Consider the following 24,599-nt stretch of genomic DNA (forward strand, 5'->3'; position numbering starts at 1 on the left):
TCATACTAAGCACAAAAGAAGATGACTGTGGCTGTTGGAGACCGATCACCTCCTGTCCCATGAGACCACTACAGGAGCTCACTGGGACAGTGTCCTAGGCCCAAATATCTTCAGCGGCTTCATCAATGACCGTGATCTCCATGATGCGGTCAGAAGTGGGAATGTTCATTGATGATTGCACCGTATTCAGCTCCATTCACAACTCCTCAGATGCTGAAGCAATACATGTCAGATTTCAGCAAGATCTGAAAAAAAATATAAATATAATGACCATTTAAAATATAAAAATAACGACCATTTTGAACAAGACAGAATCTTATCATCTCCCCTTGATATTCAACGGCATTACTATCGCCGAACATCTCACCATCAACATCCATGGGAGTCACCATTGACCAAAAACTTAACTGGACCAGCCATATAAATACTGTGGCTACAAGAGCAGGTCAGAGGCTGAATATCTTGCAGTAACTCTTCTCCTGACTTATAGGAACATAGGACTTAAGAGCACGACTGGACCATTTAGCCCTTTGAGCTTGATCTGTCATTTGATAAGATTATGGCTGATCTGGTTATGATCTCAATTCCACTTTCCTGCTTGCCCCTCAATAATCCTTAATTCCCTTGTCTATCAAATATCAAGTTAACTCAGCCTGAATAAATTCAATGACCCAGCCTCTACTGCTTTCTAGGGAAGAGAATTCCACAGGCTAACAATGCTCTGAGAGAAAAGAAATTCACCTCATCTCCATTTTAAAATCTAGACCTCTTATTCTTAAATTATGAGCCTTGTTCTAGTTTCCCCCTTAAGAGAAAATGTCCTCCTGGAATCCACCCTATCAAGTCCCCTCAGGACCTTATATGTTTCAATAAGATCACCTCCCATTCTTCTAAACTCCAATGGGTATAGGCCCAACCTCTTCAATCTTTCTTCATAAGATAAACCCTTCATCTCACGAATGGGTAGAATAAACCTTTTCTAAGCTGCTTCTAATGCAATTATATCCTTTTCAAATAAGGAGACCAAAGCTGTATACAGTGCTCTAGATGTAGTCCCACCAAAGCTCTGTACAGCTGCTGTAAAACTCCCTAAATTTTATATTCCATTCCCTCCCCAAAACCTGTTCACCTTCTCCTTGGAATCCTGTTATAGAGTTGATTTTCCAGGTGACTTTTCTTGGTGGACACATTTAACTTTACTTACAAGACAGCAGCAGCAACTACAGAGTGCATCAAATTCTATAACTAAATAACTCTGTCCTAGAGGTTCCCCGGACTGCTAACTCATTGGTTTACACAGATCATGTGATCTTACAACACAGGATTATTCTTAAAGCTAAAGTCCTACGTTTATCCAAACCATAATTACTACATTCGTCCCCCTTTAACTTTTCTGTACATTTTGTATTTACAAGGATATTTATCTCATGACATTACAATATTTACACAGGTCATGAAATTACAATTTCAGTCTTTCAGGTGGTTTCCTGATCTGTGTGGAACGTCGCAGCTCCACCACTTCCAATTCTTTTGCAGGAAACACATTCTCTGGAGCCGCATTAACATCAGGTACCTCATTAGACACAGGCAGCTCAGTGTCTCCCACTCCAACAGAGACATCAGGCATGTCTGTCCCTGCTGAGCAACTTCAACAGAAACCATAGGTTCAGCAATGATTACAGGTGGAACATCATTTTATTGGGGTATCTCCTTTCTTCTTAAATGACCCACATACTTACGGGTGATCTGGCCCTCCACTTGCACGTGGTACAACATTGGTCCGGCCACAGAGCTTACTTTACCAGGTAACCACTTCAGTCCTCCACCGAAATTCTTTACATATACTGTAAATTGTTGCTCATGACTGTGCAAATCATGAAACGCTTTTTTGTTCCCTTGACTTTTCTCCACCTTCCCCTCCAAATTGGGATGTCTCAGGCTTAGTCTTGTTCGAAGACGGCACCTCATCAGTAACTCTGCAGCTGTTGCTCCTGTTGTAGTGTGGGGGGGTGGGGGGGTAGTTGTTCTGTAATGAAATAGGAAATCAGCAAGTCTACTTTCCGATGATTCACCTGTTAAATTTTTCATTTCCAGTTTAAAAGTTTATACTGCTCTTTCCACTGGACGATTAGATGACAGATGTTGCAATGCAGTCTTCACATGGCTGATACCATTGAGGCTGACAAATCATTGAAACTCAGCGCTCGTAAATGCAGTACCATTATCTGAGATGATTACCTCTGGCAATCCATGGGTGGCGAAACTTTGGCGTAGTTTGTCTATAGTAGTGCCTGACTTGACGATGTTACCTCATAAACATCTAACCACTTGGGATAAGTATCTATAATCAGTAGAAACATGGTTCCAAGAAAAGGACCAACATAATCTATATGCAATCTCATCCAGGGCCTACTAGGCCACTCACATGGGTGTAATGGGGCTGCCACTGGCAACTTTTGTAGCTGTTGACATTGCACACAGTGTTTAACGACCTTGAGATTCTCAGATGGGCACTGTGTGACTCTACTAAGAGCGGTTCCCTTCCTTGTGCATCCCATAATAGAAAACTATCTTGACTGCTCATCTCGTGTCTTCGGTTGAAAAATAGCTTCAATTCATCAGAGACTTGTTCCTGGGACCAACCATGTAACACTTGGTCTCTCACTCGAGACAGGACTGGATCATGATTCATCTAGTTTCCTCTCTGCCTGGCACAGATTGGTGAGGGTTCCAGGAAATTCATTATTAATATGAGCTCTTGGGGAGTTGGAACATGGTCATTGCTATCTTGCAAAGGTAGGCGACTTAGGGCATTGACATTTTTTATAGGAATCCTGATCTATGTACAAAGGTGTATTAATATGTCGCCAACATTAGGGCCTATCTTTGTAATTCGTTTAGAAGCTATGGGAGATATAGCCCATTCCTCACTAAACAGACCCAAAAGTGGTTTGTGGTCTGATACTATTGTGAAATGTCACCCATGCACATATTGGTGGAATTTTTTTACACCAAAAATAATTGACAGATCTTCCTTTTCAATCTGAGAATATCCTTTTTCAGCTGTGGTAAATGTACTGGATACATAGTCCATTGGCCTTTCTGTACATTCGTCCACCTTGTGAGATGGTACCACTCCCCACTCCACAGGGAGACTCATCGCAGATTAGCACCAATTTCTTTGTTGGGTCATAATGCACTAACACATTTGAAGAATGCAAGAGCTGTTTTACTTTCATGAAGGTTTCTTCTTGAGGTGACTCCAAAACCCAAATGCTGGTTTTTCTTTAGCAGTAAATGTAGAAGGGCTAGAACTGTTGATAAATTTGGTAGAAATCGGCCATAATAATTTACCATCTCTAAATGTGATTTAAGTTCAGAGATGTTCTTAGGTGCAGGTGCCTCTCTGATTGCTTTAACCTTCTCTTCAACAGGATGTAAACCTTGGGCATCTGGTGGCCCAAATAAATGACTTATTTTTCCTGAAAAGTGCACTTTTCCATCTTTAGACGCTTTTCTGTTTCTAAAAATCATTTTAGGACTTCCTCTGGAGTAGCCAAGTGTTCCTTTTCTGTGAATCCAGTTATCAGTACATTGTCCAGGTAGACAACAACTTGAGGTAATCCTTGTAGCAAGCTCTCCATTGTCCTCTGAAAAATGGCACAGGCCAAGTATACACCGAAGGGAAGGTGTGGATATTGATATAACCCTTTGTAGGTATTTATGGTCACAAATTCTTGGGAGGCATCATCCAGCTCCAGTTGCTGATGTGCGTGACTCATGTCAAGCTTTGCATACATTGTCCCTCCTGCTAGTTTGGCATAGAGGTCGTCAATCTTGGGGATGGGGTACTTGACCAGTTTGGCTGCTCTGTTGGCCATTAGTTTATAGTCCCCACAGATACGGATGGTCTGGTCTGGTTTAAGAAGAGGGACTATGGGTGCTGCCCACTCTGAAAACTGAACTGCTTTTATGACACCCAACCTGTCTAGCTGGTTCAACTCAGCGTCAACCTTCTATCTCAGGGCGTATGGTACTGGTCTTGCTTTCAAGAAGTGAGAGGTTGCTTCTGGGTCCATGTAAATTTTGGCCTGTATGTCTTGGATTTTCCATAGTTCATCCTTGAAGACAGTGTCATTTTTTTTAGCAGCTCTGGCAGTCCCCCTGCTCACAACTGAAAGATTTTGGGCCAGTTTAATTTAACCGTTTTCAACCAGTCATGACCTAGAAGGCTTGGTCCTTCACCTTCTACCATTATCACTGGTAGCTGTGCCAACTGGTGTCTATAATAAACAGTTACTCTGGTGATACCTTTTACCTGGATTTCTTCTCCTGTGTATGTTTCAACTTGGCAGATGTTTGTTCCAAATTTAATTGTTGAGCACCTTTATTTAAATATCTGAAAGTATGTTCTCCTATTACAGTGGTAGATGCACTTGGGTCTACTTCCATTTTTAAGGGGTTACCATTCACTTGCACTGTGACAATAATTGGTTCTGTCTTCCCAACTTTCATGTTGAATAATGAATAAATGTTAGAATTGGTTGTTTCTGCCTCTTCTACACAATATACTTCATTGGACTTCGATTGTTGTTTGGAAGCCTGTTTAAATCTCACTTTGCAATGTTTCAATATGCGTCCACTTCTGTGACAAAAATAACACTCCACCTTTTTAAATGGCCAATCATTAGGAGTTTGATTGTTTCCACTTCAATAAAAATTAGTTTTTGACTTTGCTGCTGAGCTGTTTCTTTTAAATTTTTGGTTAATGGGGGCTGCTCCCCCCTTCGCGGCAGAGTCCTGGCTTTTCACACCACTTTTGGCTGACTGTTCTCACCCAACTAGAAGAACGGTGCCATTTTGCGCACCTTGAATCGCTTGTGAATCCCTTACAGCACTTTCCATCGCAAGCGCTATTTCTAACGCTTTCTTAAAATCAAGATCCACTTCAGCAGCAATCTTCGCTGGACAGCATCCTCCTGTACGCTACATGGCTAAACAATCTCTGAGCATATCATTCAGGGTTTCACCGAAATCACAATATTCTGTTAGTTGTTTTAATTTCGCCACGTAGGTAGCAATGGTCTCTCTTGGGGCTCTCTTCTGTGAATTGAACCCGAACCTCTGCATTGTTACTGAGTGCTTGGGTTCAAAATGTCCCTTAACGAGCTCTACTAATTTACTGAAGGTCTTTGAATCTGGGGCACTGGGGGTCATCAAGCTTTGAATTAAACTGTAGGTCTTCCACCCAAAAATACTCAGGAGAATTGCTCTCCTATTTTCCTTGCCCATAATTTTGTTGGTATGAAAGTAGAGTGCAAGACGTTCTATATATTGAGCCCAGTCATCAGTGGCTGGCTCAAATGGATTGATTCTGTCAAACTTGGCATCTCAGATGAGTATATATATCTTCCTCTCTTTTTAATTATCTTAGGTGCTCACAATCGCTGGGCCAGTACCGGATCTGATTTATCCTCATCACCAGTTTATTATAGAGTTGATTTCCCGTGCAACTTTTCTTGGTGGACAGATTTAACTAACTTTATTTACAAGGCAGCAGCAGCAACTACATGTGTGCATCAAACTCTATAACTAAAGATGAACTTTCTCCTGGAGGTTCCCACGCTGCAAACTCATTGGATCATGTGATCTTACAGCGCAGGAATATTCTTAAAGCTATGGTCCTACATTTATCCAACCTATAATTACTACAAATCCGATTAGCTGAATTCAAATGAATAGGATTGTTGCAGCAGCACCGAGTGTGAACAATTGCCTGTGTCATTTGGCATATTGGTAAAGCAGAAAGAGAAGCGTTCAGAGCCCATGCCTTAACAGATATTAGGGAATATGTGGTCTAACTAATGGTCTTCAAAGGGAAAATTGGAGGCTTCCAGCAAAAAGGTCAAGTTTGTTAAAAAAATTCTTAGCCCAACCTTCCCCTCCACCAGCCCAACTCCTCCCAGGACATAGCTAAGGGCCGCTGCCAGTAATGCAGCAGTTAGAAATCTAATGCTGATTTGCCAACGAGCAGCCTGGGGCGCTTGGAATATGTTGGCAGTTCACCAGCTTTATTCAAGTACCTCAGGCCTATATGTCCCAGTGGAGGAAATGATCCAGTTTGATTTCTAGGCCCTCATAACTATTTTTTTTTTCAAGTGCGTATCTAGTTTTATTTTAAGTGATCTTACGGCCCCTGCTTCAATAATTACTTGTGATAAAGCATTCTGTGTTCTAATAATGTCAGTGTGAAAAAAATATTCTGTTTTCTCTTTTGTTTTTCCAGAGATGATCCATAAGCCTACGTCCATTTTACCAATTCAACCACCACTGGAAATAATGGCTGACATTTTCTCTGCCTAGTGGATGTCCTTGAAGGCCAGCAAGGGTGTAAAAACTTATGGGGTGGTATCAGCAAGGACCTCCAAAGTCATCACACTGGGTCTGCATTTTACCAGAAGCAGATGGCAAATCAAATACGAATGCCATGCAATCTGCAAAACTGTCAATTGAAAGCTTGTTAAGCTGACTGAAGATCGAGGTCAGAATTTTTAGTATGGCAGGGTGTCACATTCCATCATTTGAAGAGTCAGCAGCGAACATATCCCCATCGACTCTGTCTGCCCCACAGCGATTTCACGCTCCAACAAGTGTTAATTGGCTGCAGGGGAGACTTCCGCCCCTCACTCGGGAGGAAGTCCCACCTTAGAATGCTGTCGACCAATCCGATTGGCCAGCAGCTCTCTCATCCCCTCAGCACCAGAAACTGCAGTGGACAGCACTGAGGTTGCAAGCAGTCCCTGGAGCCTAAGTGCTGGGATTCTTGGAAGAGGTAAGCTTTGGGGGTCTTACAGTGATGGAGTGGCAAATTTTGAGGTAAATTTGGAGGAGCTGTAAGAAAATGTAAAAGCAAAATACTGCGGATGCTGGAAATCTGAAACAAAAACAAAAATAACTGGAAAAACTCAGCAGGTCTGACAGCATCTGTGGAGAGGAACACAGTTAATGTTTCAAGTCCATATGACTCTTCATCAGAATTAAGGAAAAATCCAGCTCGACCTGTCCCACCCCCCTCAACCAGCTTATATTTCACCTCATTTCTATTTTTCCTCAGTTCTGATGAAGAGTCATACGGATTCGAAATGTTAACTGCATTCCTCTCCGCAGATGCTGTCAGACCTGCTGAGTTTTTCCAGCTATTTTTGTTTTTGTAAGAAAATGTGTTGACTGTATCATTTCTAAATCTACTATTACATTGTTTTCCTACGTATTAATGATTTGAGTCCTGAAAAATCAGTAAACTGCTTTTTAAGTGAAAAATATTAGTGCCAGTAGGCGGTAAGCATTTTATTTTGAACAGTGTGGTATTTTGAATCACTAGTCTTTAGCATAGCTAGAATTTCATTAGCAGCAGTTTAATTATTTAATTCAAGCCTATTAAAAACATGAATTACAGAAAACATTACTTACTTTTGACTGGGGAATGGTATATAGAGGGACCACTGATCTTCTTGACTTATATTAGTAACCTAGACCTGAGTGTACAGGTCACAGTTTCAAAATGGAAGTATTGTGAACTGCGAGAATGATAATGATAGACTTCAAGTGGATGTACACAGGCTGGTGGAATGGGCAAACATGTGACAGATGAAATGTAATGTAAGGAAGTGTGAAATGAAATGTTTTGGCCAGAAGAACCAGGGGAGGTGACATAAAATAAAGGGTACAAAATTAAATGGAATGCAGGAGCAGTTGGACCTGGGTGTATATGTGAATAAGTTATTGAAGGTGGCAGGGCAGGTTGGGAAAGTAGTTAATAAATTATACTGAATTCTGCGTTTATAAATAGGCACATCGAGTACAAAAGCAAGTCAGTTATGAACATTCATAAAACATTGGTTCAGCCTCAATGGGAAGGATGTGAAGGTTTTAGAAAGGGTGCAGAAAAGATTTACAAGGATGGTTCCGAGGGTGACTTCAGTTATGTGGTTAGATTGGTGAAACTGGATAAGTGAGGTTGAGAGGCGGATTTGTTAGACGCATTCAAAATCATGAAAGGCCTGGACATAATAAATAGGGAGTAACTGTTCCCATTTACAGAAGGTTGAGAACCCTAAGGTGATTAATAAAAGAACCAGAGGCGACATGAGGAAAAGCTTCTTTATGCAACAAGTGGTTTGGATCTGGAATGCACTGTTTGAGCGTGTGGTGGAGACAAATTCATCTGTGGTTTTCAGAAGGGAACTGGATAATTATCTGAAGAGAAGATTTTACAGGACTACATGGAAAAGGCAGAGGAGTGGGACTAGCTGATATACTGTTACAAAGAACTGACACAAAGACAATGTGCTGAATGGCCTCCTTCTGTGCTGTAAGCATTCTCTGATTCTAGTATAGATACATTCAAGGAACTTGATAAACACATGAGGAAGAGAGAATCTGAAGGTTACCCTGATAGTATGATCAAGGAGGGTGGGAGGAGGCTTGTGTGCAACATAAACTCACTAGTGAACCTATCAGCAGCAAATTCAAGGAGGAACTAGCCTGTGATTGGATGAGCAGCTTTACAGTACTTTTCAAATATAAGTCAGTTAAATGTCTAACAAGTTTGGCAGGACACATTGAGTTGGACAAGCCTGCTTTAAATAGAAGGTGCCAGAGTGGTGCTCCAGTGTGCTGCAGCAGCACTACACCCCTGGATGCAGCTTGATTGACAAGTTGCCGCCATTTTGAACCACCCTTCAAGGAGAGCTTCAGAGTGTCTTTGAAACATTTTCTTTGTCCTCCCCTGGAATATTGATCACTTGAAAGTTGAAAAAGCAGGACCTGGCAGGGAAGATGGTTTTCAGCCATCAAGACAGGGGCCGGAATTTTCCGTGCCCACTGGTGGCGGGTACAGTGGCGTGAGCAGACAATATGGTGCAATCGGTTTCACGACGGCTTGAAACCAGTTTGTGATTGTCTGCTCAGCACACCAATGGCGTGCCACGTTCTCTGCCATCGGATGTCGGGAACATCATTGTAATCATTATTAGGCCTGCCCACTGGAATCGTCCCCCTCCCTGGATTGTCCGCCCACATTGGCGTGTTACAACAGCACATAAGCGACGTGCATCTAGCGGGCTGCATTTCGCTCGGGACTTCAAAGTTTGATAGCCTACCTTGCTTCGCTCAGCACTCACAGTCATCAGTGCCAGGCTTCACAGACAGCACCACATCATGTTTAGGGGGCTCATGGATAGGTCTCTATTTACCAGATCAGCCATATGTGGGTGGCTTTTCAATTCCTGCTGGTTTGCTTGGCAAGGGGCAGAACTGGCCTCAGGCAAGGGAAGAGGCTGCAGGACAAGGGCTGTACCGGGGAAGGAGGGTATCCCAGGGGCACATGTTGATCAGTGCAAGTGGCCTCAAGATGGTGAGGGCTTAGGAGGTAGTCTCCAGAGGAGATGAGGCCAAATGGACATGAGGGTATGTGTGTGAAAATGGGTGGTGATATCCCTTGAACTGGCAGTGAGTGAGATGCCAGTGAATGTGTGATGGGCTTGAGTGTGTGAGTTTAGAGTGATGAGATGGTTGCCATACCTTGGCTGCACGGATGAGATCATTCATCCTCTATCTGCATTTGATGGCCATCCTCTTCTGTGCAGCATTGGCACTGATCACCACTGCCACTGCCTCCCAAGCCTGGTTGGTCATGCTGCTGCCCATCCAGCAGCCAGAGTGGGGGTAGAGAACATCATGGCGGGCCTCCACGACATCCTAAAGACATTCCAGTGATGTGACATTAAACCCGGCAGCTGCAGTCTTTTTACCTTTCGTTAACCTCTTCCCTGCAGCAGTCATGGGCTGGAAGCACTGAGATGTGTGTGCACGGCTGGAGTTTGAATATGGCGCCCGGCTTGATGGAGCAGCGAGGTGATGGCGAAATGCCATGTTTCCCCAGAATGCATAACTAATACGCAGGGTTTGGGACAATATGGCATAAAAACCCACCATTGCGGCCGACGGGTAAGTCAATAATTGGCCACTTAAGGGCCTCAACTGGGACAAGGGTGGACAGCATGTCTGAGGCCTCGTCCACCCCAGCATAAAATCGCTGTGAGATCCGGGCAGGCGGGAACCCAGCGGGAAGCCTATCCGCGATATTTCACACTCATTCCCCCTGCATACAAACTCGCTGGCGGGGGAGTGGTTTTACAGGCCCACTTGAATTTTATGGAATGTGCATGGGGACTATGGGCTGTCAAAAGAGACATGGGGCCCTGTGCTGAGGTCATTGTTGCATTCAGCAATGGTGCCATCAGTTACTTCACCTTCACAGGAAGGCTCGTGCAGTGCGGCCAGAGTGATTGGCATTGAGGACAGGAAGTTAAGGTTTCAGGGATTTGTGGTCAAGCCTCCATCGTGCCATTTAGGTGCTGGCACATGGATCTGTTGAGAGGGGGCTGCTAGTGGGCTGTGTTGATGAGGCAACTGGCAGACCAGCAGTGCCCACTTGGCATCGTTCACTCAGGAGGTGAGCCCTCCAGTGAGGAGGAGAACCAGAGAGGGAGAGAGGGAGATTGGTGCAGGCTTAAGCATCTGGACAGCAGCAACCTTATGGTCACCTGTAGGGGCAACTTTGGGATGAGGCAATGGCAGAAGGGCACAGAAGGAGTCTGAAGCAGCCACCAGCATGGAGAAAAAGGTACCTTGTGGGCACGGTAGACAAACAGAGCATGAACAGAGAAATGTCACCAAAGACTGCGTCACTCCTGACAGGCGGTCACAGATTTTTGTGCCATGATGACGGACAAGCTGAGCCCCATTGGTATTGATGATCATCTGATGCCAGTGCCAGTGAAGGTTATCATGGCCCTTAATTTCTCTGCCTCCCATTCATTCCCCAAGCCCACTGGAGACATGTATGGTATCTTCCAATCAGACACATCACTGCATCAGGGCAGTGACCAAGGTCCTCTTCAGGAGGGCCAGCCAGTACATACAGTATCAAACTGATCCGAAAAGTCAGTCCAAGAGAGCCAGAAGGTTAGGCACCATCGCAGTTGCAAGATGTGATAGACCACGTGCATGTGGCCATCACGGCTCCCACAGGACAGTTGGCAGCCTTCATTAACTGGAAGGGATTTCATTCCCTCAACATGCAACCAGTCTGTGATCACCATCAGTGGGTCCTGCAGATGCATGCTGTTTATCCTGGGAGCAGCCATGATGCCAACAGTGCTCGGCACTCCAAGGTGCCCAAGCTTTTCACTTGCCCTATGCATCTTCAAGGCCAGACTCATGGCAACGAGGGAATCCCACTGAAGAAATGGCTACTGACACCAATCAAGAACCCTAGGAGGGAAGGAGAGAAGCAATAGAATGTGAGCCATGTGGCAACCAGAGCCACCATTGAGCAGACCATTGGCCTCCTGAAGATGAGATTCAGGTACCTGGATCATTCAGGTGGGGCACTTCAAAATGCCCCAGCAAGTGTTTCCTGGATCATGGTGGTCTGCTGTGCCCTGCAAAACCTGGTGCTGCAAAGTGGTGAGGCCCTGGCCAATGAGGATTTGTTGGAGCATGAGGCCTCCACAGACGAGGCGGGTGATGAGGATGATGGCCAGCTGTAGCATCTGAAAAGACACGAGGGAGGCTGGGGAGGCACTCATACATACATGGTTCAGCAGACACTTCCCACATCATCCATCCAACCAAATAAAGGTCCCACATCCAACATCCACTGCTGCCCTTCACCTTGGTTGCAAGCTCCCTCCAGGCTCCCTCGCTCACTGGAAACTGGTGCTTCTGGAAGATCAAAAAGATAACCAGACATGCCATGGTCCCTCCTAATAGCCCTTGGGGTGAACCATTAGAGGGCCACCATAAATAGGTGAAAATATGGAGAAAACAAATCACACCTTTCTTACAAATATAAGCAAAGAAGTAACGTCTTAACTATCTATTCGTCCATGAAGCTCAAGTGCATCTAGTGAGCCTTCTTCATTCTTTTGTATGTGCTCTGATGTAGTTCTCCCTCTTTGCTGCCAGCTGTGGTGGAGGCATGCTGCTGACCTTGCTGCACCCCATGACCTGCACATCACCTTGGTGACCGACCTCTGGCTGCCTGATGCCTGGAGGGTCCCAGCAATCTGAGGGCCTCCTGCACAGGTACAGGGACATCCTCGGCTATCATGACAACTTGAGTAGCTGATGTCAGTAGCAGAGGGACCAGGAGCCACTGTTCACACTGAGAGCACCCTTAGAGGAGTTCCCAGAAACAGGAGGCAGCAGCTCTTCCTCCCCTGCAAGGCACACTTGTACCTCCCTGCTCATCTGAGATGGACAAGCAGCTGGGCAGATACCAGGTGCCTCCACTATTTTTTTTATTCATTCATGGGATGTGGGGTTCGCTGGCTGGGACAGTATTTATTGCCCATTCCTAGTTGCCCTTGAGAGGGTGGTGGTGAGCTGCCTTCTTGAACCACTGCAGTCCACGAAGCGTAGGTACACCCACAGTGCTGTTAGGGAGGAAGTTGCTGCTGTATCCTTGAGTTCATAGTTAAGGTGATGGAATGCAGGTCTGTGTGATTCTCTGACATCCTCTGACTGGTCTGCTTGATGTGGCTAGCCATGAGTATCATCAATCTCTCAATAGAGGAGGCTAGGCAAGCAGACTAGAGGGAGAACACAGCACTCATGGGCTGGATTGACTCCTCCATTGTCTGAGTAAGGGCGTGGATACCCTCTGGAAACTCTTCCAGATCTTCACACATCTCATGCTGAACTTGCAGCATCTGCCACTACATACGACTACAAAAGCATGTCAGCAGCCTGGGTTCAGTATGGGCTTGAACACATACCTTCAGGTGTCAGTGGCCTTGGCTGTCCCAGCCTCCCATAGCTGGTCAGGTGTGTATGTGGTGCCTGTATCAGGTTGTGAACCTGAATTGACTCAGGTCAGGCATAACCACTGAGGTGACAGTATCTGCGTTGGTGGAGCATACAGGGGAATGATGTGCCAGTGCACACTCTGAGGTCCCCTCCTCATCCTCAGAGGCTGATGGCTGTCCTCTTGAAACAGCAGCTCATGGCTTGACCTGTGTGAGAGAACAGAAAGATCAAAGGGTTTTGTCTTTCCAAACATGAGCCTCCAGAATTGGCTGATGTTCAGGTCGATGCGTGTGCAGTGTTGGGGGAGGGGGGTGGGCACAGGAACATCATCCCACCTGCTCACTTGAGTCTTCCCTCGTGCCCCATCATGAGGTTATTTGCCCTCTTGCGACCACACTCACCATACGCGATGGAGTGGCCACCATGCTGCTCTGCCAGCTCAAGAGCTCTCGCTTCCATTGGTATCAGGGTGGCGAGAAGTGGGACCTTGCCGCCGGTCCAGGCCTTTTCATTAGCTTTTTAGGCCCTCCTGTGTGAGGATAGGAGAGGAATGTTCATTGTCCCTCAAGAACAGGCACGACACCTAAGCACCTGGAACCCTAGCTTCTGCCTCTGTGGCCACTGACATATGCACTCGAGAGTGACTTTTAAAAAATGTATTCTTTCACAGGATGTGGGCGTCGCTGGCAAGGCCAGCAAATGTTACCCACTCTTATTTGCCCTTGAACTGAGGGGCTTGCTAGGCCATTTCAGAGGGCATTTAAGAGTCAACCATATAGCTGTCAGTCTGGAGTCACATGTAGGCCAGACCAGGTAAGGATGGCAGATTTCTGTCCCCAAAGGACATGAGTGAATCAGTTGGGTTTTAACGACAATCAAAAATGGTTTCATGGTCATCATTGCTGAGACTAGCTTTTAAATTCCAGATTATTAATTGAATTTAAATTGCACCCGCTACCATGGTGGGATTTGAACCCTTGTTCCCAGAACACTAGCCTGGGCCTCTGGATTACTAGACCTTGAAAGGTCCACGAATGCCAGGCTTTTGCACCTTAACCAAGCAGCATCCATTTCTTTCCGAGGGGATGACGCAGCCTTAAGCCACTTCCACCAACTTGGTGGACTCTCCCTCCCCAGCAGCAACACCCTTACACCATTTGCTGACCCTTAAGTGAGCTGAGGCGAGGTACACGCCCTTGCAGAGCAGACAAGGTCGTTGACCTGCTTGTGGCACTACAGCCGGGTTCACCAGGTGACCCCAAGTCTGCTGACCTCCTCTGTGGCCTCTATCCAGGTTTGCTTGGTTAGGCGGGGAGGTCTGCTCCTTCAGGCCCTGGAGAAGAGGACACCCGCCTTTCCTGAGTCGCCTGGAGGGGAACATTCAGAGAGTCATCTCTAAACTGTAGGGCCACCTCAGTTCTTCCTTTGGACATGTCGACAAGCGCCCTGTTCCTCAGGCCTTCACTATGCTTCCCATGCTGACCTCTTGACCTTCTCCAATGACAGGGATGCACTGCCAAGTGTTGGAAATCTTGAAGGGAAAGGTCTGAAGCAGCTGTATAAGGAGGCCTGAAGCAGCATTCTGGCCCTGATGACCCTTTAAAGATGGCACCAACACATCTACGAACGTCAGTGGACAATGCGGCAGCCATCTTAGTCCCCAACTCCAGCTGATGACTGATTGGCCACCCCCTGCCTGCCGGCCCTTAATTGACCAGCTGTGTAAGTTCGCTCTGAGAACGGGAATGGAGGGGAGCGCTACTCTACCCGATTTAGACCCCCTCTTCACCTCCTCGCCAAGTGACAGAACATTCTGGACCATCTTTCACCATTCACTGCTTTAAGACTGATATTTTAGCGGCTGTTTCCAAGCAACAGGTAAACAACTGTGCTCATGTGATTGTTTGAAAGTCACACTTCATCACTTTGTTCTGGGCACTCTCTGCTGCCTCCCCCCCGCCCCACCCCCGTGCCAGGGCTGGAAAAGGGAGAGGCTCGTACACATCAGCAATGGGGAATCCTCATGACAGATAGATTGAACCTTAAGTCTGCCCACAGCTTAAAACTACGGTAATTATCCTTTTCCTGGAGGCAATATTTATATTTGCTGTCGAGATGTTGTAGCCTCTGAGGCGCTGGTAAAGCCAACCACTCAAATCAGTCTCGATCTAGAAGTCTCTAGACAGTGTCGGATTTACCGTGAAACAAACCGTGCGGTGGCACGAGGCCCCCAAATGACAGGGGGACCCAAAATGCAGGACAAATCCAACAAATATCTGAACTTAATAAGCGTTGCAAGTCGCAAAGTGGTCCAGGCTTTCTGTGTTTCTGCAAACCGTGCTCTAAACGTGCTTTTCTTGAAGTAGATAGGCAAAGAATTTTGCTTCACCATTTTTTCACTGCCTCGGCAATAGCATAACAGCAACTAAGGGAAATCATCATTTGCCAATCTGAATCTGTCTGCTTGACCAATTAGAATTATCCAATTGAGCAAAAGGACCCCCCCACTACCTCAACACTCTGCAACAATTGCCACTAGTATGGAACGGTTCAGAATCCCGTTTTGACAGAGCCTGATAAAAAGCAGGATTAACTGCGATACACGTAATTGGGTGGTTCATGGCCCACCCAGGCCCACCCGTGGCTACACCCCTGCTCTTTCAGACATTTTTAATCTGCCTAAAATCCAAGGTCAGTTTTTTAGCAATAACGAAGCAACACTATGAGTCTGGCGGTCAAAAATACAAAAGAATGAAGGCGAGGCAAGAAGACGATTCTGTGTTATCAGCTCAGTTTGAGAAGGAGCGTTCTTATTGGAGGAAAGTGCTGAGACATGCTGTAGTCATGGTCAAACTTCTGACTCCTTTGGGACTACATCTAAGAAGACATGATGAGTCATCATTGTCAAATCAGAAAGGTAATTTTTTAACCTGCCTTGAATATCTTAAAGCATTTGAAAAACTATCAGTATTGTGGCTCAGGGAAGACCAGCTTTTTAATGTACCAAACCCACGGTGAATTCATCACTATAATGGCAGAGCGGCTCAGAAACCAATTCACTGACGAAGTAAAGGATGCCAAGTACCATTCCATAATAGTCGATTCAACACCAGATGTGTTTCATGTAGACCAATTAACATTAATTTTAAGATGAGTGTCCAGCAATAGTGAAGTTGTAAAGTGATTTATTTGTTTTACCTCGCTTAAATCTCACATTTCTGAATGTCTAGAGACAACTGTTTTGGAAATCGTTGCAGATTTAGGTTTGGGCATCAAAAACTGTCGTGGGCAGGGCTTTGATAATGCCGCAAATATGGCAAGAAAATATTCAGGTCTACAGGCAAGACTGAACAATGCAAGCCCCTTTGCTTTATTCATATCATGTTCCAGCCATTCTTTAAATTTAATCTGCAACACTGCAGCTGAATCTTGTGAGGGAGCTACACAGTTTTTTGACTTCGTTCAAAACGTGTATGCCTTTTCTTTTTGGTTTCCACGCATCGGTGGAGTACTCTACAATCACGCTTGGAGCAGGCAATTTAAAAACATTTGACAGTCAAAAGAATTTGTGACACCAGGTGGTCTGCTCATGCAGATGCTGTTTTGGCTTTGAAAGTGAGCTATGTTGATGTAAAGAAAACCTTATTAGTCATAGCCACATCGAATTCTGAAAAACCACACGTGAAAATTAAAGCAAAATCCTTAGCAGAAAAGTGAAAAGTACAAAAAGCTGTTTTTATTCCTTTGTGGAATCATTTACTTCAAAGAATTAATGCCAACAGCAAATTGCTGCAAAAGGTTGATACAAATTTATCCAATGATGCACAATTGTTAGCCTCAGTTAAAAGTTTTGTCATGGAAGTTCAAGATGACTATAGCTTGGTGGAAACAGAGGCATTAACATTAACAGGAAATATAGATACCTCTGATATATCTGATGAGAAGTGTAAAAAAAAGCAGGAGGTTATTTTTCGATGAAACTAAAGACAATTAAATAAATTTAAAAAGGAAAGAAAAGATCATCATTGAGATTGTCAATGTTATTTAATACATTTGATACAATAACAGTGCAATTGAAGAGTAGAGGTGAATCTCTAAAGAAAACTGTTGAGTTATTTTGTGTGTTTTTTGACAGAAGTATGGATGAAAATGCTAAAAGCCACTGCAGGAAGACATTAAGTGAATTCCACCGAGAGGACATAGACGCAAATCTTTTTGAAGATGAAGCAAAGTATTTCATTCATTTTATTGAAAACGATGGGGTCCGTGCTTCAAGATCACTAGTTGATTTGTATAGTCTTGTATGTGATGTTTTGCAGGCAACCTTTCCAAATGCAGAAACCATTCTGAAAATATTTTTAATAATACCTGTCACAAATGCTCCTGGTGAACGTTCTTTCTCTGTATTGAAATGAGTTTAAATTATTTGCTAAATACATGAGTCAGGGAAATTTGACAAGTTTGGCAATTTTGACAATTGAAAGTGCCTGTTGACAAAATATTACTTGCAATGACTTAATTGGCAATTTGGTAAAGAAAAAGTGTAGGAAAAAAGCTATTTGAATAAATATTATTTTTTCAAATCGAATAAGTTTCTTCAGAGGAAGTTAACTTTTATTTTTCCATTCACGCATCATCTATTCTTTTTTACTTTTGCATATTTTTCACGTTGGCATAGTGCTTTCACCTAGATCAGAAGTTTTCAAACTGTGATCTGAGAACTCCATTCAGGTGGACTGGGGAAAAGTTGTTAGTTTTTTTTGATAAAGCTTTTGGTCTTATCCAAAACACTTTACAATTGTTAGCTAATGGTATAAACAAAGTTTGGAAGGATCATTAAGTGGTCTGCCGAGACCCTCAGCAATTTTCAAGTGGTCTGTGAAAAAAAAGCTACACTACCAAAACAATCCACGTACCTCACTTTATTTTCATTTACTTCCTATCACTTATAATATAGGAGGAAGATGAAGAAAAAAAATGAAAAATGTGAGTTGGGGCCAGGTAGATAAGGGAGAAAGTTCTTTTCCTTGGCTGGGTCCTGAGGTGGTGGTAGTGGTGGTAGGGGGCTCGAAAATGAAGCTGCACACTGGGCTCCGCAAACTCTAAATCTGCCACTGCCTCTAGAAGCAGCCACACTTCAATGGTGTCATTGTTCCACTGCAAACGTTAGTGTGATTAGCATGGCAACGCCATAGGATAACTGCGATCTAAAGATTTCTCAAGTGCTTCCACCATTCTGGCTGAGGGGTAAACCACAATGAGATCAGGCAATGAGGTAACAGCGTATCGTTTTTCCACAGTTTGGATTTTAGAAGCTGAGGCTGTGCAGCAGAACAGAATGAAGGGGAGAAACTGATTTTTGACCGTATACAGAGGTTACATCTGGCATTAACACTAGTGTGGCTCGGTCACAGGCATGTCTTGCATTATGTTTGCTGATGAATTTGGTAGTTTTTAGTGTCTATTTGTGGTGCGTCACCACCCATTAGGGACAGGCCGCATGACATTGAATAATTAGCACCTCTCCGCTGACTGGATGATCTGGAAGTGTCACATGGCGTAGCACGTCTTGGATAAGCTGATAACTTTGGATCTTTCTGACTTCTTGCTTGGAGGAAATCTGAAAAATCATGGGCCCTAAAAGATAGTGGTGGGGGCAGGGGGTGGTGGGGGGTGGAGGGAAGGTGGAAAGGAAAATGTTTATAAAGAAGATCTGCTGGTATATTGGATCAGGGCATGTTGGTGTACACATTGTACCATGAAATGACAGAATGTTGGTTTATGCCCACAATTCCCCACATGGCAATGTTTCTGGCCCCAGCTGGGCCGTTAGGGCTAGGCGCCAAGTGTAGGATAACCAGTTTCCCACAGGGAGGGAAGAGTAAAAACTCAGCAGCAATTTACCCCACACCACTCCAGCGCAGCAGTCAATTAAAGATCAGTTTTATAGCAGGTAACCTCTCTGCTTTTTTCAGGCAGGGGATCATGTATGGCGTTGGGGAAAGAAAACAACAGAAACAGATGATAAAACCAATTTTTTTTTAAGGAAAGCAGAAATCACAGGGCCAAAAATAAAATAGACGTATAAAAAGACATGGAATGCACGCGAAAAAAAAAGAGGACAGAAGCACCATAAACTTACCACAACTGGCTAACAAGCCACAGTTTGTGGATAAAGACAAGCGCCTGTTTTCTACGTGAAGCAATTATAGGGAATTAGGATGCTACTGTGCGGATTACAAATAACTTCAGTGCAGTCTGGCTCTGCTCCAGAGAGAAATAATAGCCAGTTCCAGCTGCATTTACATCACTCTTTAAATTCTGTTCATTCCAAATCTACAACTGTTCCAAATCAAAACACAAATGTCTAAACTTTGCAAATTACTTTGATATCAACTTGGATTTAAATCATGCTACTTGACAGATTAAAATTAACTCTGATGTAAATGGATTTAACTCTGACGGCTGTTAACAGTCTAATCTGAGTTGCTGCTCACCTATTCCCATGTTTCCCTGGCACGCATATCAGATTTGACACCTGATATCCTCCATTGTGTGTCCTTGTTTAAGGCGAAAGTAATTCCGACAGTTTGATTTTATTAGATTCAATTGGGACAACTAAATTCAAAACTGGACCAATTGAAATAATGCAGAAGGACACAAACTGCAGCGGGGAAGGAGGCATATTCCAGATCTGTTTCCAGGATGCAACACAAATTGAGAACTCAATGATTTAGGGAGTACAATAATCCTCAGTTCTGAAGTCCACGGTCTTCTGTGTGATGATGGTCTACTGGAAAATCAGAACCAGAGCGCAAAATGCTCAGTTCTGCATAAAAGAAGAAAATATCAGAGAGGAAATCAAAGGTGTAATGTTGAGCATTACCCCCCGCCCACCCACCACAACCACCCCTGAAGCCACTAATGATTTTGACTATAGTCAGTAAAAGAACTTTGGGAGACGCAGAAGACCATGGCATAAAGATAGTTATGACACAATGATGCAGTATGATGCAAAATAAAAATGATAAACAAGTGAAAAAAATCACAGCTTTAGAACAGCTGCAGCCACTTTGTGGAATATTTTTTGCTATCCCAGAAAGAAGCGGATAAAGTGAAATATGTTTAAATCAATTTATGAAGATCTGTTGGTAGATAAGGCTGGCTTGGAAACAAGAAACTGCAATCTCTAGGATGGTAGAGATTGTTCCAAGCCATGTATGGAGTTTGTATACTCATAGACAGGGAGATACCTAAAAGGTTGCAAATGTCCATGGAATTGAGCTCATACACCAGGTAAATTGTTGTGTTCATCTGAACTTGCCCTTATCACACAGTGCTCAGTGTTGGCAGTCTGCCTGTGTTAATGCTCCCTTTGAAACAGTGAGGGGAATTTTAACCAGCCAAGGTGGATGAGTTCTTGAAACTGCTGGCATGGGAAACTGTCAGAAACCCATTGACTTCCACCTTTCACCCGAGCTTATTCTTCAGCGTGCAGGATAACCCTTGGGACAGGCGGGACTGCCATTTAAATATGTTCAACACTCAATCATTATAGTTGTAACCCAGGGTTCTGACTTTAGCTGCTTGTCCAGAGGTTTCCCAGGTTTCCTTAGAGCTTACCAGCCAAAACAAGGTGAGATGACAGCAGAAACTGACAACTCCTTGCAACTGACAGGCAAAAATGGCATTAAATACTGAGATCTGACAGCTGCTTCCTCGCCTAAAGGAAAGATTTTTGCTCATGGGATAAGTTCTGAGAATGCACTTTCACTATTTTGAAGGTAATTTCTAATACTTTGGAGGTCAGTTCTGCTACCTTGCGATTTTTTGCCTTTGATCTGCACTTGCCAGCTGTCAGCTTTCTCGACAGCATGGGGTCCATTATGTAGCTCTATCGTGGACCTCTGATGAGCAGCAACCACATCACCAACAGGAGGAGCAGTACCAGCAGTCACCCTCTCTTCGACCACCTGCTGCTCCACAGGAAAAAGGAGAAAAGAAAGGAGCTGTAGCTTGCAGGAGGCGCCAACTCCAGAGGCAGAGGATTCACTTTCTGAACATGACTGAGCACCAGTTCCTCAGGCCACACAGACTTTCCTATCAGGTCACTGCTGATGTTTACACAGCCTTCTGGAAGATGATCTCCTAAGTTGATGAGGCGGGCAAACATTGCCAGTGGCATTCTAGGCCACCTCAATCTTAATTTCTTTGCCTCTTCCAGGGATCTGCTGGTATCCTTTATTCTTTCATGGGATGTGGGCAATGCTGGCAAGGCCAGAATTTGTTGTCCAACCTTAATTGCCCTTAAACTGAGTGGCTTGCTAGGTTAAGAGCCAATCACACTGCTGTGGATCTGGAGTCACATGTAGGCCGTCCAGGTCAGGGTGGCAGATTCCCTTCCCTTTGGGCATTAGTGAGCCAGTTGGATTTTCATTAACAATCAATGAAAGTTACATGATTCAGGTGCCTTGTCAGATCATGGGCTGCTCTCAGTATGTATTAGCAAAGGTTCCAGAAAGGTAATGGTTTGCTGTCCCTTGCACGATCTTGCACAATAGCGAGGACTAGAATTCCAGGAGGAGGACGGTGATGATTGATCTGCACCTTCAGAGGGAGAGAATTTGGAGCAGGAGGAGGAGGAGGGGAATTACTCGATGTGGTGAGGGCACCTGCAGCAGCACACTTAGCTACCAGGGATGCCCAGGTTGGTCTGATTCAGGCACAATTCAATGAATCTGAGGAAGTGCAGCCATCTGGACCCACTGTGGCCCCTGTGCTCCCAGCTCAAAACAGCCCCACAAGCAATGATTCATCCATCTCACAGACACCCATTGCTTACCTTTAACACTTGTCATACCATTCTTCACAATGCAGAAGTTCACTTGGCAGGTGGCAGTCAAAGATAAGGAGAATGGGACAATGGGGGTGGCGAATAAAACTTTATGGATCAAAAAAACAATAAACAGAAATGTGACAATTTAACACAGTTTTAAACACCCATCTGAAAACCATTGTGCAACTGCAAATACTTTCTTTTCCTCTTGTTACTACACCTATGGCTTCAGCAAAGCTGGAGCAGGCTGCTCGCACCCCAGTTCTCACTGCTCAAAGGCTCTTGACCGACGTGCTCTGAGTGACACTCCTGCGAGAGACTGACACACCTGCACCTGTCCAGGATCAGGACAGGAGAAAACATGTGGGCTCTGACTGAGCATGCATCAGGTGAGGGTTCAGGAGTGCAAGTGCTTTGAGCAGTATCCTCCCTTCCACATCCTCTTTCTCCATCTTCACTCTCATGGCCCACCCACACTTTGCTGCTAGCCAAGAATTGGAGAGCACCTTGCCACACTAGTCAAGGCAAAGTTTTCCTCAATCCTGCTTGAGGTAACAGCCTGAATGCTCAGGTTATTGATGAAGGACAGCATACACTTGGTTGTCTGCTGCACCTGATGCTGGACACTCTTTCCATGGACGTAGATGTCAGTGTGAAAGCCTGAGACATCATGACACTAATGCTAGAATTGGATGCAAGGCGTCTGTAAAGGCTGACAGAGCCTAACACATTTTTTGCTGCTGCTCCAGAATTATCCACTTTATTAATGGCCCCCGACATTCAGGATCTGTGTTCAGCAGAGTAGAACTTGGAGGTTCATGTGGTCTTCTGCAGTGACTATCTGCTCCTGTACCTGTCCCCTGTTCCTGATCCTGTGTTACATATGTTTCACATGTGACATCACAACCACCTGTTCCACGTGTGTCCTTCTGAGCTGGTGTAGGTGCGTATCCTCAGAATGCACCCTCCCGTCCCGAAGGTTGTTTCTCTTTCTCTAGCATCACCTTATGAGGGGCAATTGTAGGACCTGTCGCATCAAGGGGCCCTAGCAAAACTGAAGTCAATGGGAATCAGGGGGAAATAACTCCACTGTTTGGAGTCATACTTAGCACAAAGGAAGATGGCTGTGTTTGTTGGTGGCCAATCACCTTCATTCCCTGGACATTGCTGCAGGAATTCCTCAGGGTAGTGTCCTCAGCCCAACCACCTTCGGCTGCTTCATCAATGACCTTCCCTCCATTATAAAGTCAGAAGTGGGGATGTTCACTGATGATTGCACAATATTCAGCACCATTTGCGACTCCTCAGATAATGAAGCAGTCTGTGTCTAGATGCAGCTAGACCTGGGCAATATTTAGGCTTGGGCTGACAAGTAGCAAGTAAAATTCATGCCACACAAGTGCCAGGCAATGACCATTTCTAACAAGAGAGAATCTAATCATCTGCCCATGGCATTCAATGGCATTACCATCACTGAATCCCCCACTATAAATATCCTGGGGGTTACCATTGACCAGAAACTGAACTGGACCATATAAATACTGTGGCTACAAAAGCAAGTCAGAGGCTGGGAATTCTGTGAAGTGTAGCCCACTTACTGACTCCCAAAAGCCTGTCCACCATCTACAAGGCACAAGTCAGGAGTGTGATGGAATACTCCATCACACCATCCAGGACAAAGCAGCCCAAGAAACTTGATTGGCACACCATCGACCACCTTAAACATTCACCCAGTGACTGCTGACATCAATTCAATATGAATGTTGAATACCGTGTGGCTGTGTTACAATTAATTCTGTCACCAGTTTTCTGGGAGATCCCCAACTCTCCATCACCAGTGGAAGCTGAGACCTGGATTATCTCCATTCCCTTTTTTTCTGCAGTTGTCAGGATGGTGATGTCTGTAGGGTCACCTCTGCTTCTCTGCCTCACCCAGGTGTTCTTTGCTCTCTCCTCCTGCAAGGGAAGAAAGAAGAGACCTTTGAGTTTGAGCTATGGAACATTTTGAGAGGATGGAAGGACCAACATGTGTGGAGAGCTCACTGTGGGGGATGAGTGTGAGATTGCTAAAAGATAGCAGTGAGCATCAGTGGGTGTTGATCTGGTGGGGATGTAAAGAGGTGCCTCGAAAGAGAGGGATGAGTGCACCTACAAGGTTTGTTGGTATGAGGAATGATATGCAGGCATCCTGCTGCCCAATTAAATGCAACCCCATCTCCAAACTCACCTCGGGAAAGGGCATTAAATTCTACCCACCAATACCATATTTTTAAATCATTAGTGTAACATCACTGACTAAGAAACATCAAATTTGCAATATTTTCATGTTACAATTTCTGCTAAAAGCACAAGGCACCAAATACTATTTGTTTGCTTTAATGTTGAATTAAAGATAGATGTTAGAGTGATTAACATGATTCATTACTCATTAATAACTTTTTCTGAGGTCAGTCAGAGGATGGGAGCATGTGGGAAAATTATTGTACACTTGGGCTAAATTGACCAGTTTGGAATTATTTTTGCTGTGAATTAGTTTAGGAAAGTTTTTTTTTTAAAATACCATTGTGCTTGAGGTTACTTAGTGTATAAAAATCATTTGAAACAACCTCTTATAAAAGTTCTCTGTAAAAACAATGATGCTATGTAACAGAGATGGTGATGTAGTGGTAATATCATTGCACTAGCTATCCTCAAAGCCTAGGCTAATGCTTTGCTAGCACAGGTTCAAATCCCACCACTGCAGCTGGGGGAATTTGAATTCCATTCAGTTAACAAATCTATTATTTTAAAGCTTGTCTCAGTAATGGTGACCATGCCAACCATGATCAATGTTGTAAAAACCCATCTGGTTCACTCATATTCTTTAGGGAAGGAAATATATTATCCT

General features: G+C 44.4%; 1 protein-coding gene across 4 annotated transcripts in view; it reads left to right on the forward strand.

Moving 5' to 3' along the window:
• tfap2b (transcription factor AP-2 beta) overlaps positions 1-17,343 on the forward strand; it is a 69,860-nt gene extending 52,517 nt beyond the window's left edge. The window contains exon 8 of one of the 4 annotated variants that reach the window (XR_013576635.1): positions 6,287-6,311. Coding sequence is in view for 2 of the 4 variants with exons in the window: in XM_078542319.1 (XP_078398445.1) it covers positions 17,012-17,291 (280 nt within the window). In the remaining 2 variants the exon portion in view is untranslated. Of the gene's footprint in view, positions 1-6,286; positions 6,312-17,011 lie in introns of those variants that run through there. The other 3 variants (XM_078542319.1, XM_078542320.1, XM_078542324.1) reach the window with 3 other exon arrangements.
• The last annotated feature ends 7,256 nt before the right edge of the window (positions 17,344-24,599 follow it).

The sequence above is a fragment of the Cetorhinus maximus genome, chromosome 5, assembly GCF_964194155.1.
Source record: "Cetorhinus maximus chromosome 5, sCetMax3.hap1.1, whole genome shotgun sequence".
Classification (NCBI taxonomy): Eukaryota; Metazoa; Chordata; class Chondrichthyes; order Lamniformes; family Cetorhinidae; genus Cetorhinus; species Cetorhinus maximus.